General features: G+C 26.7%; 1 protein-coding gene across 1 annotated transcript; it reads right to left on the bottom strand.

The window, feature by feature from the left end:
* Window positions 1-10,236: 10,236 nt before the first annotated feature.
* Window positions 10,237-15,706, bottom strand: LOC127283769 (odorant receptor 33a-like). The gene is made up of 5 exons (XM_051308852.1): window positions 15,190-15,706; window positions 14,600-14,983; window positions 14,318-14,522; window positions 10,536-10,691; window positions 10,237-10,365 (listed from the first exon to the last, which is right to left on the bottom strand). Exons 1-5 carry the CDS (start codon window positions 15,591-15,593, stop codon window positions 10,315-10,317), a joined length of 1,200 nt encoding a protein of 399 aa, XP_051164809.1. The 5' UTR covers window positions 15,594-15,706; the 3' UTR covers window positions 10,237-10,314.
* Window positions 15,707-16,321: the final 615 nt, after the last annotated feature.

Raw genomic sequence — 16,321 nt, 5'->3', positions numbered from 1 at the left:
GTCTTTAACATCTTGTCTAAATAATAAAATATAATATAAAGTGAATGTGATAGGTAATATTATTTTTAAGAAAATATAGAAGAGAGTGTACTACAATAGATCAGTTTTTAGTTTTTACAATGTATCATTTTATTTTTCTGGAAAATCACTTTAGAAAACTCTACCAAATTCTAAATATAAATGAGATTTACGTATACCCACTGCGTCAAACAATTTAATGAAAGCCACGTTTATTATAGATTTTTTAAAGTTAGGAAATATGGTGAGGCCCTGATTAGTGCCCAATTTTGAATCTAGTTCGCACCCCAATTAGGGTTTCGTCCTGGAATTCTAGACAAACACCTAAAATAAAAAAATATTAAAACACTAATAATACATTATCTATAATCAATGAAAATTATATAAAATTTTAAATGACTGCATAGGTATATATATTTATCGAAGTTTTAAGTATCCAGGCAGGTATCCAAAATTTTAATGAAAAATACCATTTTCAATTTACAGATATGATTTAAAATTTTTAATAATTAAATTCTCGTGATTTATTCTTTCCTTTTTGTTACATTTCGAGCTAAGGCTTGGTTTTTAAATAAATAATCAATTTCTTTACTTGGGAGGGTTGTGCTGATTAATCAGGATGGTAAGACCTAATATTTTTATTTTGTATGATCGTTGTCATTTTATAAAGACTATGGGACTTGCGTTAATTATAATAATAAAAAGACAAATATTTCCTTTTATAATAGTTTATTATAATTATGATTTAAGAAAATAGATTACATATATGATTATTCACTTTTACGAGGAAGATTCGGATTTCAATGAAGTCGCTGAGTTGTTGTACAAGAGCTCGGAATTTGCTTCAAATGAATGAAGATACAGGTTGTCGGGTCACACTTGTGTGACACACACATACACAACTTTAATGTTTTTGATAATAAAGCATTCTATTTCGAGTTATAATTCGTTGTATTACGTCACTTACACCTGTACAAGAAAGAACTCTACTCTAAATGTGAAAGAGAAGCAATTTATGAATTATAATCAAGAATTTGCTTTGTTTTATTATAAAATTAAAAAAAAATTATTTTCTCTAAAATGGTATAGAATTTTTGGTTGACATTTGGAAAATATGATAGACGTCGCGTGAATGTATCAGTGGTCCAGGAACTAGCGCCAATTCGAGTTAGTGGCCGCTCAAAGTAATAACTATTGTTGGTATCCTTCAACTTTTTTTTTTTTGAAAACATTTTAAACAAACTACTTTTTTTACAAAAATTTTGAGCCTTGTTTCGTCGTAGGGAAACGATTTTTTTGGAATTTTAAAAGATTTTTTAAACTTACAGTACCGTCCAGAAGTATCAGGACGATTACACGCGACTCTCTGAAAAAACATGCCATCACTTTTTCAATCATATTTCTGCAACAACAAAAGGAAATACAAAAAAAACTCAAAAACGGTTAGAAAACTTATTAAATTATTAACTATAATAATCTTGGTATTCATTCATTCATTCCGTCCGGACCCCTGCTGGGTTTTCGGTGACAGAGAAAAGAACAAGTTATGGAGAGAGAAAGATATATCTTTATTTTGCAAATGAGGGTTCGCTTGACCTGCAATCTTTTAAAGAGGATTAATTAATAACTCTGAGGACCCAGGTAATAATTTCTTTCTCCCTTTATCACGTGAAAAAACTATAAAGAAATTCTAAAACTGAATAGGTAACGCATACCTTTCTTTCTTACACCAAGGAATATAACATAAGTACTTCTTCGTTTAACATTGCGTTTCTCTATCTAGAAGATTGAAAATGGCATAAGAACATCTTCGTCTAAAATCTTAATCTTCTTCCTTTTTGTTTTAAGAATAAAAATAAATATTCATATATCTGTATATATGTATATAGGGGAGAGTGACAAACAGTGGGACACTTTTTTTCAAAGACATATTAATATGTTAATTTTATATATTTTTTGACACTGTTTAAATTAAGCAATCGCAAGAAATTATTTAAATAAAAATTGATTGTAACATTTTAAAATATTTTAAATTATTGGATATTATACTTAAAAACATCAGGAAACGAAGTAACAATTACACTTTTTTTAAAACTGTCCTATTTATATAAAAATCAGCATTGTATTTCAAGAAAAAATTTACTCCGTAACGTCAAAAACAGTTTTTTTCAATTTTCTTTGTAAATAATGAATCAATGTGGCTAAAATTTTTGGAGATAGTGTGTTGTCATAAACATGCTTTACATTTAAATTTTGGTCGAGTTTCTTTAAGTAGTTTTTCAGAAAATTAAAGTGTCCTACTGTTTAAACTGTGCCACTGTTTATCACTCTTCCCTACCTGTATTAGAGCCCCAGAAAATTTTAATAAAAAAATTTAAAAATTATTACCTGGCCCCTCAGAATTAATCTTCATTAACAAAGGCTCTATTGTCCAAGGATTGGTAATGTTTGTGGTAATTGTTCTGAGGGTCTAATACTGGTATATATACATATTTTTTTTTATTTTGAAAACAGAAAAAAAGAAGAGTAAGATTTTTAGGCGAAGATATTCTTATGTTATTTTGAATCCTCTAGATAGAGAAATGCAATATTAAATGAAAATGTTTATATGTTATATTCCTTGATGTGAGAAAGAAAGATATACATTACCTCTTCAGTTTTTGCCTTTTATCTTTATATTTCCATGTGATAATACACGGAAAAAATTTCGAGACGTCAGACGTGCCGATGTCAATGTAAACCTACAGTACATTTCATTATGTACTCAGAGTTAATCTTCATTAACAAAGGTTCTATTGGCCAAGGGTTGGTACATCTTTATTTTTCTATATAATAAATGTGAAAAAAGAAATTATTAGCTGGGTCCTCTAGAGTTAATCCTCATTAACAAAGGTTCTATTGTCCAATGGCTGGTTTTTTTATGGTATTTTTTCCGGGGTTTTAATACAGTTATGAATACGTATATATGTTATTTATAATGAACTACTGATTACTCATATAAGAGTGTCCTTTTTGCACTTATTGGCTGATCAGTAGTTACTGATTCATAGTTACACATAGTTCTCTCATTCATTTGGATATATGGTAGTTTTATTGGATAAAAGGCAAAATTGGTTATATTGGATTAAAGTAAAAATTGGTTATATAGAATTAAAGGAAAAATTGGTTATATTTAGTAAAAGGTAAAATTAGTTGTATTGAATTAAAGGAAAAATTGGTTATATTTAATAAAAGGTAAAATTGGTTGTATTGAATTAAAGACAAAATTGGTTATATTTAATAAAAGGCAAAATTGGTTATATTACAGGGAGTGAGCAAAAGGGTTAAAGATATTTAGATTTTCATGAATAAAAAATAAAATTAAACGAAGTATACTATGGCCAACATAAAAAAGTATATTATTTTAAGTGATAAAGATTTAAAAATTATTGAAAATAGAAATAAATTGTTAAATTACATGCATATGTACAAATTTGAAGATTTATTAAGAAAAGATTCTTTTGTATGTACAAATGCTTGATTTTATTGTCCCAATTAGAGACGGTGATAATCATATTCAAATACTTTATAGTTTTTGAAGCTGTTGATCAACAACCTTTTGATAGTGCTGAGTGTGGAGTATATGCAATAGCATTTGCAACATCTATATTATTTAACGTAATGCCAAACCGTGTAAATTATGAAACTGATAATAACAAAATGAGAAACAATTTTAAGTCAATGTTTGAAAATAATCGCTTAAATCATTTTCCGACAGTAAGAACGTCTCACAATAGGAATTCGATAATAGAGAATGATTAGAACCATCTTTTCATAAATTGAACACAGGAACATAAAAATTATATTTTTAGTAATTATATTCCCAGTAATAATATTAACAGAGTTCTATTAACACAAGATTTAAAAATTAAACATTCTCTAAATGACACTGGTGAAAAGAAAATAATTCGTACAACTGATAATAAGGTGAACAAAATTTCACCACATGAATATTTAAAAATGAAAAATTTTCTGAGTAAAGAAAATGATAAAAAGATAAATCGAGCAATTAAAGAGAAGGGAAGAAAAAGGAAGGCAAGGCGCGAAGTTTCATATGAGCAGAAAATAATAAGACAGGAGAATGAGAGATTGAGAAAACGTAATCGTAATAAATCAGAAATAAAATAGAAAGAGCGCAAAAAAAATTTGACATGCAAAAAAAGAAATTATCTATAAAAATTGAAGATGGAAAGAAAATACACAAGGATAAAAATTTGGCATGTAGGAAAAGAAAAATATCAATGGAAACTCAAGATGAAAAGAAAGTGCATCAAGAAAATAATTTGTCATGTAAGAAGAAGAAAGATGAAAGGAATGTGTGAAGAAAAGAATTTGACATGTAAAAACGATAATTGGAATAAAAAAAGTGCAGGAGTTGCAATAATGTCTTTTGAAGATTTAGATGAAAGTAAAGTTCCACAGAATTATTTAGGTTTAATAAATGTAGAATGTAAGTTTTGTAACGCGTTACATTTTTTGTGTGAAAGACCGTCCCATAGATACATCACGGAGGAATGTCCCCGTGAAGAGGACATTATGATATCGCCTAAATGTCACAAAAATATTCCCGGTTGATATCAGCTTGACATTCAAGCAATATACCGTGCTACTTGGGTGGTAGATCCAATATAAAGAATTTTTTTTTACATTTCTAATATTAAATTTTTTTGAAAAAAAATGAATAAAAAATATGGTTAATGCACACTAGCAACGTAGTCGGCCGCTTGCGGACGACAAAGTTGCTAGTTTTGAATAAAATAAGCCATGTTTGAAGCCATTCCGTTAATAATTTTTTGAGTTGTAGAGTGAGAAAGATGGAAAAAATATTATCAAATTTTCTAATTTTGGTCTCTTGACTTCAACATTTTCAAAAATCTAGAAAAATTTAGATAAAATTTTTTTAAAAACACAGAAATCTTCGCTAGAATTTCAGCTTTAAAATAAATTTTAGAAAATTAAAAAATATTAATCCGTCATCGAATTATCATTAAAAATGTGAAGCCGTGTTGCGCCCGATCGATTCGCGCGGGAGCAAGCCGTAGAGAAAGCAGGGTCGGATTTATGCAAGAACGATGAAATTTCGATTTTCTTTACATACAATGTAAATTTCATCGTTCCCACATAAATCCGACCCTGCTTTCTCTCCCGCTTGCTCCCGCGCGAATCGATCGGGCGCAACACGGCTTCACATTTTTAATGATAATTCGATGACGGATTAATATTTTTTAATTTTCTAAAATTTATTTTAAAGCTGAAATTCTAGCGAAAATTTCTGTGTTTTTAAAAAAATTCTATCTAAATTTTTCTAGATTTTTGAAAATGTTGAAGTCAAGAGACCAAAATTAGAAAATTTGATAATATTTTTTCCATCTTTCTCACTCTACAACTCAAAAAATTATTAACGGAATGGCTTCAAACATGGTTTATTTTATTCAAAATTTAATAAGTTTTCTAACCGTTTTTGAGTTTTTTTTGTATCTCCTTTTGTTGCAGAAATATGATTGAAAAAGTGATGGCATGTTTTTTCAGAGAGTCGCGTGTAATCATCGTCCTGATACTTCTGGACGGTACTGTAGTATTTTTTTTAAATACCTCCGATGTTTTTGATATTGTATTTAAAAAAAAATCATAGTATCAATTCCCGCAAATTTGATTTGCATGGTGAAAAATATAAAAGAAATTTTTTTATTTTTTTGTCATTCTTGGATAAAATGAACAACATTTTTGAAAATTTTTTAAACAAAATTTGAAAATCTCCTGCAAATACATTATTCTTTATATATACGATTTTTCAAAAATTTTATATTCACTACGAAAAGCATAAAAAAGACTTAAAATTTATAGTTTTTTATTTTGCGTTTTATGTTGCATATTTTATCATAAAGAAACTATAAATTGACCGATATTTTCACTATAATTTTCATACTTAGCGCATTAAAATATACAAATATATACGTAGTATATATATATATACGTAGTTAAAAATTGTTTTTCTACGATGAAACACAAAGCTGAAGTACGCAATGTTTATGACAAATGATTTTAAAAAAAATAATTTTAAAAATGAAAAAATTTATAATAATTTTTTGATAAAAAATGTTTTTTGTAGGTTTTATTTATCAGAAAATTATAAAAAAATATTTTTGAAGGAAACAATTTTATAATTTTCCTTGTTAAGGCCATGTGAGAAATACCCACGTGACCCCCATGCAAAAAAACATGGTATCGTATTACCAAGTTTTCTCTAAAATGGTAAAGAATTTTTGGACAAAAAGTGTCTTTGTCTCACATGGCCTTAATAATAATTTTTTTAAATAAAAAAATAACATTTTTTATAAAATTTAGTTTGATAAACGAAACGCATGAAAAAGCTCTAAAACAAAATTTTTTTTTAGAATTATCATTTGATAGAATCTTATTCTGTAGAATATTACTTTTGCAGAATATTAAATTGTTAAAATATTAATTTTGCAGAATATCATTAAACCGATTATCAATGTTGCAGAAATTTTATATATTAATATTAATTTTTTATTTTTAGAGTTTTTACATGATAAATTTTTATTATTGTTCGACAAAGCGATATTTTTTCAAGGATTCAATTTTTTACACGTACCTCTTTATTGCTTTAAAATTTTTACCATTTATTAAATTTTATTTAAAATGTTAGTTTTTTCTTATTAAAAAAATGGTTATAGTAAAATAGGGGTGTAGAATTAATTTATTAAATTCCATTTATAAGTTTATATTTAAACTTATAAAAAAATAATAATTATTATTTATAATTAATTTCAATAAATAAATAAAATATATATTTATCTAAAATTAATTTTTTAAATAAATAAATATATTTGTAAATAAACAATTGTTTATAAATAAACAAATATATTTATAAATAGATAATTATTTATAAATAAGTAAATAATTATTTATGATTGAAACTAATACTTAAAAAACAGTTGTTACTAATATATAAATAAATAATCATGTAATTAATATTAAAAATGATCAATCTATAAAATTATAATATTTCTTAAAGATGTAATGTTCTTGACATTTTGTGTTATGAAAAGAAGGAAATCAACATACGGAGCCCAAAACTTAGAAAAAGGCAATAAACACTTTGCGTGTCTATGAGGTACCGATTTTGAATCGAACCCATAGAGGCGAGCTGGTACCGCCGCGAGAAATACATTGGAAAATATTAATATATAAGAGAGATTCTTTTTCAATCGCCCCAGCCCAAAAAGTCAATGTTCTGGGATTGGCTTCATACTTTGGTAAATTGTTGTCCTATATGATAGTAATAAATCCCTAAAATATAAACTCATTAAAAAAATATTTGTAGAAAGTAGAGGGGGTTGAAGTTTTGACGTTAAGGGTAACATTGTCATTTTCAAATCCGTATAACTATGACAAAAGTTAATGGATTTTAATTTATCTATAATGAATTTTAATGCATTTTTCACGTACTTTTCAAAAATGTATACAAAATTTAAAAAAAAAAATTTTTTGACCCCTTTTTTTCAAAATCAACCCTTATTTTTCGATTTTCACCCCCTCGGGAATTTTTTTTTGTTTTTTTTTTATTTTCATTGGAAAGCTGAGGTTTTTTCCCATGAGCTATGTAAATATGAAAATGGGACAACAATAATTTTGTGAGAAACAGAATATTAAAGTAGGCGGTGCCGATAAGGGGTACAACTAATTATTGAGAATATTTTATATATTTTTAAATAAATAATTTATATATTGTTTTTCAATTCATTCATTTAATAAACCTCTCCCCAACTTAATTAATTTAACTAAGTTAAATTGAGGAATTAGAATAGGGTATAATTGTAAGTTCAGATTAGGCAAAATTAATAACAATTTAAATTTTAAATAAATATGACATAACAAAAATATAAATAAATGATTTTATTTCTAAATTAATATTATTATTCCTACATTTTCATTTGTTTATAATTATTTTTTTAATGCAAAGTAAAAGTAACAATATTGAAGAAAATGTGTTCTGTTGCTATAAGCGAATGTAAAATAGTAAACACTGTAGTTCAAAACACTGCTTTTCTAAATGAAATAAAAATTACACGGATAAAAGTTTATATTTTTAAAAAAATTAAGTTTTTAAATATTAGAGGTTACAAAACAAATTTGGTTATTTATTCAATGACTTTGATGGAATCACTTGAAATTTGTTACTCGTGAATTTTTGGGATGTTCTGCTGATTATAAATACGTGGTCAGTTAATTAATATATTTAACGGCATGTGAGAAACTCCCACGCACAGTGGTCTGAAACCCGAATCTAGCTGGACAAAACTGTTTTCTCCAAATTGCTTCGATGAATTCTTATGAAACTTGTTACTCGGGAGTTTTTTGGGTCGCTGATTACGAATCTGAGGTCAGTTTTTAAAAATTCAAAATGGCGGATCCAATATGGCGGACAGAAAGTTTAAAAAGTTAACGGATTCTAATGAAACACGGTACTTGGAGGTTTTTTGGGTCGCTGATTACGAATCTGAGGTCAGTTTTTAAAAATCCAAAATGGCGGATCCAATATGGCGGACAAAAAGTTTTAAAAGTTAACGGATTTTAATGAAACACGGTACTTGAAGGTTTTTTGGGTCGCTGATTACGAATCTGAGGTCAGTTTTCAAAAGTTCGAAATGGCTGATCCAATATGGCGGACAGAAAGTTTAAAAAGTTAACGGATTTTAATGAAACACGGTACTTGAAGGTTTTTTGGGTCGCTGATTACGAATTTGAGGTCAGTTTTTAAAAATTCAAAATGGCGGATCTAATTTGTCTGACAGTAATATAAAAAAATTATTGAATTTTGAGAAATCATGGTATTCGAAGGTTTTCCTGATTGTTGAGTACAAATATTAAATTAGCTTTTTTAAATTGAAAACTGATCTCAGATTCGTAATCAGCGACCCAAAAAACCTTTAAGTACCGTGTTTCATTAAAATCCGTTAATTTTTTAAACTTTCTGTCCGCCATATTGGATCCGCCATTTTGAATTTTTGAAAACTGATCTCAGATTCGTAATCAGCGACCCAAAAAACCTTTAAGTACCGTGTTTCATTAAAATCCGTTAATTTTTTAAACTTTCTGTCCGCTATATTCAATCCGCCATTTTCAATTTTTTAAAACGGACCTTAGATTTGTAATCAGCGACCCAAAAAACCTTCAAGTACCGTGTTTCATTAAAATCCGTTAACTTTTTAAACTTTCTGTCCGCCATATTGGATCCGCCATTTTGAATTTTTGAAAACTGACTTTAGATTTGTAATTATTGACTTTAATAACTCTTAAACAGTAATCAATGTTATTCTTTAAATTTATTATGGAATGTTTGTACACATTTTTGCATTTTTAAGCGTTTTCCTCCATTTTGTGTCACTCAATTGAAGTTTCAGAACAAAGTTGCAAAAAGTAGCAGCCAAACTTGCTTTTATATGATTCTGTAACTATTTACCTTCATTTTTATCAAGGGTAGAAAGCGGAGAACCATGGAGCAAAAAACTTTTTGAAATATTACGATAAAATAATTTATCGCTTGCTTCGATCTTATATTAATTCTTGGAAGTATTAAAAATAATTATCAAAACCAATTAAATCTGCTTAAAATAGAAATTCGTTAAGTATATACTTCTAGTAACAACCTCCATTTTACACAAATGCCAAAAAAAATTCCAGACAAAAGTAATGGACCCTTTAACAGAAGTCAATTTTTCTGTGCTTTATACAGTTTTTCCAGTTGTGCTGACATGACAACTTTGACGTTCTGTTACAACGAAAGTATGCAGTTTAGTGATCTGTCCTTTTATAACTAAATGCATCAAGTACCCAACTAAGTAATCTTCAAGTAAAAATAGCATTTTTGAAACTTTTTTTTTTTTGAGGTTTTGTCCAGCTAAATCCGGGTTTCAGACCACTGTGCCACGTGACCTAGTATGGAAAAATGTGTTTTGCGAAAACCAAACTTTCTCTAAAATGGAAAAAGATTTTGGGCTAAAATTTTGAGGGATTATAGATTAGGGTTCAAAGAATCTCGCTGTTCTCCGAAAAATACATAATTTTGCGTTAAATTATTAAAACATTAAGTTTAAAAAGTGTCATTTTTAAACAAAAATGAAAACCTTTTACGAAGGATAATTTTACCTTTAATTGTTAGTTTAAAATCCCTAATATAAACATTTAAGAAAAAAAATGAGATTTTATAACATCTATTGTCCATAATTACAGTTATATAGAATGTTGTAAGACATTAAAAGCCGAATATGAAGCCTTCAGAATCTAAAAAATTTTAATTAAATAATCAATTTTTGACAGTTTTCATTTTTTTTGTATGAAATATTTTTGTATAATTCAAATATATGGTTTACTGTGTATAAATTTCTAATAATCACTTTCATATTTCAGCCGTTTATACACAAGAATCCTTGTTAAAAATATTATATACTGACCGATGCAAAAGAATTTAAATTGACAAATACAATGGAACCAATAGAAATTAAAATGGGCTTTTTGCAACGAATCATCATTATTAGCAGACTTTTTCTCGTTTCTCTTCCAAGAAGAAGCCAATTTGTTTCAAAAATTGCTTCCGGTAAATCACTACTCTGTATAAAATAAATAAATATTATTATTATAATACTTAAAATGAAATTTACTTCAGTATTTTGGAATTTAAAAGAATTAAACAATTCATGAAGTTTTAAAATGAAACAGATTGGAATTTATTTACAAAAACAGTTTCCGTAGTCCAAATGGACCAAAAATGGGTAACAAAAAGCATGTACCTACAAAGTTACATAGTTAAACGTAATAATGTAAAGTAATATAATATAATAACATTTGAAAAATAATTTTAATTGAAACTAATTATAAAGGTAGCTGATTGCACAAAAAATAAAATAACACATAAACTATAATGAATCAATATAAGAATCAAGTGTAGTAGTAAAAACTTTTGCTGAAGAGAAAAATAAGTCTAAGTACGGATTTTTTCTGAAAATTGGTATCCAGGGGTTTTTGGTGTCGTTAATTACGAATTCGATGTTAATTCTTCAAAATTCAAAATAGCGGACTTTTTTTCAAAAAAATGTGTCGAATTCACTTGAAACTCTCTACACGGAGGTTTTCGGGGTCGGTAATTACGAATTCGACTTTAGTTTTTCAAAATTTAAATGTTAGATATAGTATGGCGAACTTTTTTTTTAATCATTGTTTTTTCCTAAAAAATGTGTTTTCTTGAGTCGATGATTACGAATCTGAAATCAATATTTTTCTTATAATTCATCCGACATATTGGATCCGCCATTTTGAATTAAAAAAAAAACTAAAATTGAATTCGTAATCAGCGAACTCAAAAACTCTCGAGTACCAATTTTTAATCAAATTCAAGTAATTTTTAAAAATTTTGTTCGCCATGTTGGATCCGCCATTTTGTATTTTGAAAAACTAACATCGGATTCATAAAAAGCGATTCCAAAAACCTCCGAATGGGAAGTTTGAAGCAAATCCGTACGGTGGGTTTCGTTTTTGACACGAAATGGTATATATATATATATATATATATAAAATGAATGTTTGACGCGTAAACGCGTCAATGCCAACGAAGGGATTAATGGAAGTAAATTAATTTTAGATTATAAAACTATTTTATTTAAATCGGATTGAAAAGTAATTGTATCTAAAGGAGAATGAATAATACGAAAGATTTTAACATCGTCTGCAAAAATGAGAACAACAGATTCAATATCTAACCGAGGGGATATTCACTGAAGGAAATTGTGATTTCTTGATCTTAGCATTAATAAAATATTTAAGAAATCTTAGTAATTTGTTGAAATCTTAGGAAATCTTAACAGAAATCTCAGGAAATCTCAATAGAAATCTCGGGAAATCCCGGCAGAAATCGTGGATTTCGTTCTTTTAACTGCGCAACCGATATTTGGCGAACGAACCCGAGCAATTCCGAAGTATTATTGACAGTTTATTGACAACAAATCTTACTTTATATTAGTATTATAATTTGTATTGATATTATTTTTTTGTTATTATTATATTGATATATCCTCAGATCTATCGTAAATAAAAAATATTTAATTTCTTTAACATACCGTTAAGAAAAAGTTTTTAAATTAACTTAAAATTACGTAAATATATAGATATTACTTTTTGAGGTTATGTTGTATTCCCTGTCAAATTATAATTATAATCAATTTTCTAATATAAAAATAAGACAGTTATGTATAAAAACGAAGCACTAAAGTTTTTTCCACTTATTATAAAATGAGTTTTTGTATTATAATTACCCTATCGAAATAACGTGCCCCAAACCAACTCTGTTTTATAGAGCACTTTTAGAGCCTGATTAAAAAAAGAAACTTAAATACGTCACGTTTATGATACACGATTCTTATTTATTTATATATGTACATTCCCCGCGGACATTCTTTTTAAAGAAATACTTTTTTTAAAATTAAAAATTCCGAGCTCATCCGAAGTTATATTTCACTAACTTAAATACATATAGGCAGTCACTGAAAATCTCTGATAATCGCGTAGAAATCTTAGAAATCTGTATGGAAATCTTCCAACGATTACCTCTACCGATTTCTGATTTCCTTAGTGAATATCCCCTCGTATCTAACACTAAGTCGTTAAAATATATAAGGGGTAAAATTTTTGTAGCGGACTAAGTCAAAAAAAAAGTTGCTCAGATCGGGCTGTAACTTACACATTGTTTAGCCCTGTGGGTGAGTATCTTAACCACGAAGTGTTGTTAGGTTTTATCAAAAACTGTAGGAGGAGGAGGGGGTTGAATTTTTTTGAAAAATCTGAACAGCGAATTTTTGAAGACTTGTAACTTTTAAACAATAGGATGAAAAAAAATTTGACCTATATGTTTTCAAAAGGGTTTTTCTTGCTCTTTCGAATGGTGCAAAAATTTTTTCAAAAAATTTAAAATTTGACCCTTTTTTTGAAAATCAAAAATTTTTTTGACTTTTTTTTCGATTTCGATCCTTTTTTTTTTATTTTTTTTTTTTAAGTTAAAAATGTGTATTTTCACTACAAAAAATTCTGAGATGTCCTTTTTTGTTATTTTCGAGAAATTAAATAAAATGTGATTGAAAATTTTTCAAAAATTTAATAATTCTTCAAAAAATGAAGTTAGGGATATTTAATTTATTTTATTTTGAAAATTCTGAACATTTGCATCACAAAAGTCAATATCTTTATGCATATCATAAAACCGATTTAAATAAATAAAATTGAAAAATCAATCATAAATTAAGCATCACTTCTTGGTGAACCTCTAATTATAATAGTTTGAATTTTGGCGCTTTTTTAGATAGTACTAAAAGTCGTCACAAGATGTCATGTTTCATATTTCTCACAGTAATGATGAAAGTTATGATATATATAAGAAAAGGTCACGATTGCATAATTTTTAAATTCTTTAAGAATATATTCAACTTAGGTTTGTATTGAATTATCTTTGTTCTTTCTCAATAATTACGTATAGAAAGCGTATTCAATTTTATTATTTTCGAAATAATTTTGATATTCAACTTGAACGTTGGCGTCTTTTCTTTTTTTTCATTATTATTTTTTTAGGTTTAAGTTTCTTTAAAAAAATTTTTTTTAAGTATAATATTCTTTAATTTAATTTTGGGATTGAATATTATTCTTAAAGAATTCAAAAATTATGCAATCGTGACCTTTTCTTATATATATCATAACTTTCATCTTTACTGTGAGAAATATGAAACATGACATCTTGTGACAACTTTTAGTACTATCTAAAAAGGCGCCAAAATTCAAACTATTATAATTAGAGGTTCACCAAGAAGTGATGCTTAATTTATGATTGATTTTTCAATTTTATTTATTTAAATCGGTTTTATGATATTTAAAGATATTGACTTTTGTGATGCAAATGTTCAGAATTTTCAAAATAAAACAAATTAAATATCCCTAACTTCATTTTTTCAAAAAAATTCAACCCCCTTCCCCTCCAACAGTTTTTGATAAAACCTAACAATACTTCGTGGTTAAGGTTTTCACCCATAGGGCTAAACAATGTGTAAGTTACATCACGATCTGAGCAACTTTTTTTTGACTTAGTCCGCTACAGGAATTTTACCCCATAAAGAAAATAATGGTGAACCAAAGGAAAGTTGAAAAAATATTAAAATTTATTTTCAGTTGAAATTTAGCCTTATTAGAGAATACTCACACTAAACATTAGTTCATTTCCATAAAAACAATGAAAGAAAAGTTGCGTCAACATACAAATCAAAAACGTAAAAAATGCAATCATATTTCCAAAATTCAATGGTTCTTTTGAAATTTTATACATAGTTACACAAATGGCAATTAAACTTGAAACAAATTGTGCCAAAAGTATTTCTACAAATAAATTTTTAATGTTCTCCGCAAACCTGTTTTTCATAATAAAAAAATTTATATATTTATTTAGAAAAAAAAAATATATATATATATTAAAATTTCATTTTACCGAAATATTGTATTATGATGTATAACAGATTTTGAAATAAAGGTTGACTCAAATTTTTGTTTAAATTTAATAGAATTAGAAGTCATTTGGATATTTTCCACTTTTAAAGGAAATCTATTTAATCGATGTTGCAAAAAATGTAATTGACAGCAAGTTTGAATAATAAATCCAGGTACCAATGAATCTACAGCCACATGAACACTTGATGTTACAATGTGACCTATTAATTCATGAATCCATGTTATCCAAAAGTGTAGTTTTAAATTAATATCATAAGGTCGCCAAGTATTAAGAGCTTGTACTCTTTCATCACTTATCAATATTGAAAAATAGTAGGAAATTACACCCACTATAACTATGGTTATATAAATGAATGTTACTTTTCTGCAATAGTAAAGAAATTTATTAAATTCGCAATAACTCACTATTGGGACATTTCACGTGAAATGTTTTAATTGAAACAATTTTTTTTCGATTTCTATATATAAAATATTTATTTTTTTTTATAAAGATTACAAAAAAAAAAATGTTGGTAAGATAAAAATTTTATAATATGAAAATCTCAAAAGTAAAATTTTCATCCTACATACTTGGCTTCTTCATCAAATTTCTTTTGCATTTCAAGCTCAGTGATGTCCTGAGGTTGGCAGTGATCCTCCAGCAATGTTTTCAATAAAGATTTAATACCTCTATGTCTGGATAAAAATATAAATGCTTTCACCCAACCGTTAAGTAATGTAAATAGTAAAAATGAATTTTCAATAATCGCATCTTTGATCCTTTCGGATGAAATAAATATAAAACAAATAAGTGACAATCCAACTGAAATCATAGTAGATATCGTAAAAATTGAATAAAAAATATAAATTATTTTTAAAATGGGATAATTTAGATTAAATGGTTGCCATAGGCCACAAAATTTAATTAACAAGAATGTTTCCCATAAAATATCATTAATTGTTCTTTTCTTCATTTCATTGCTTTTCTCCAACATTATAAACTTTTTCTATCTTTATTCTATATACTTTTAGCTGAAAATAATATATATTTATTTAAAAATGTATTTAGGGACTTTTTTCATTTTCAATTTTTTTTACTTAAAGAAGAACAATTGTATAAATAAAGTTCTCTAGTTGAATGATGCTTTTTAGTATATGAATTTCTTTCAATATATTGATCTCCATAAATTTTCAAAAGAAAAAACTTAATGTCGCATCTGTTTATAATAATTTCAATCGATGATTATAGACTTCCCAGGAATCAACCCTTATTATTCTAGATATAGCTATTTTATAATACAAGAAGGTAATTTTCTTATATTTGCTTAGTACTGAATGTATATATATATTTATTATTCAATATAATGTCAATTTACTGAATTTATATCGTCTTGATTAAATAACAGAAAATGTAAGATAAAATAAATTTAACAGTAAAATCATTTATATGAAAATATATATTTTTCACAATTCATTTGCGTATAATTTTTAGAAATTCACAAAAAAAAATTTATACAGAATGTTTTAAGATATTAAATGTCGAATATGAAGCCTGCAGAATCTGAAAAATTGTAATTTATAAATTATTTTCCAAATTTGAAATAGTGCAAAAATTACTCTGGCTTTTTTAGTGTATATCTTTGTCTTTTAATTTTAAAGAAAAATCATAAGTGAATATGCATGCAGTCAGTTTCTAATGATTTATACTAATACAGTGAAGAAA

The sequence above is a fragment of the Leptopilina boulardi genome, unplaced genomic scaffold (assembly GCF_019393585.1).
Source record: "Leptopilina boulardi isolate dan_hultmark-lab unplaced genomic scaffold, ZJU_Lbou_2.1 LbouV2_310, whole genome shotgun sequence".
In the NCBI taxonomy this organism is placed as follows: domain Eukaryota; kingdom Metazoa; phylum Arthropoda; class Insecta; order Hymenoptera; family Figitidae; genus Leptopilina; species Leptopilina boulardi.
Note: the sequence above shows the minus strand (reverse complement) of the source record. Positions and strands in the feature narration are given on the sequence as shown.

Bases quoted from the DNA above. Each gene is read 5' to 3' on its own strand.
- LOC127283769 (XM_051308852.1), bottom strand. From the start codon at position 15,593: ATGTTGGAGAAAAGCAATGAAATGAAGAAAAGAACAATTAATGATATT. The intron at 14,523-14,599 runs GTAAAATGAAAT...TATGAAAAACAG, and splicing joins CATCATAATACAATATTTCG to GTTTGCGGAGAACATTAAAA. The intron at 10,692-14,317 runs GTGAGTATTCTC...TATTTTATACAG, and splicing joins GAAATGAACTAATGTTTAGT to AGTAGTGATTTACCGGAAGC.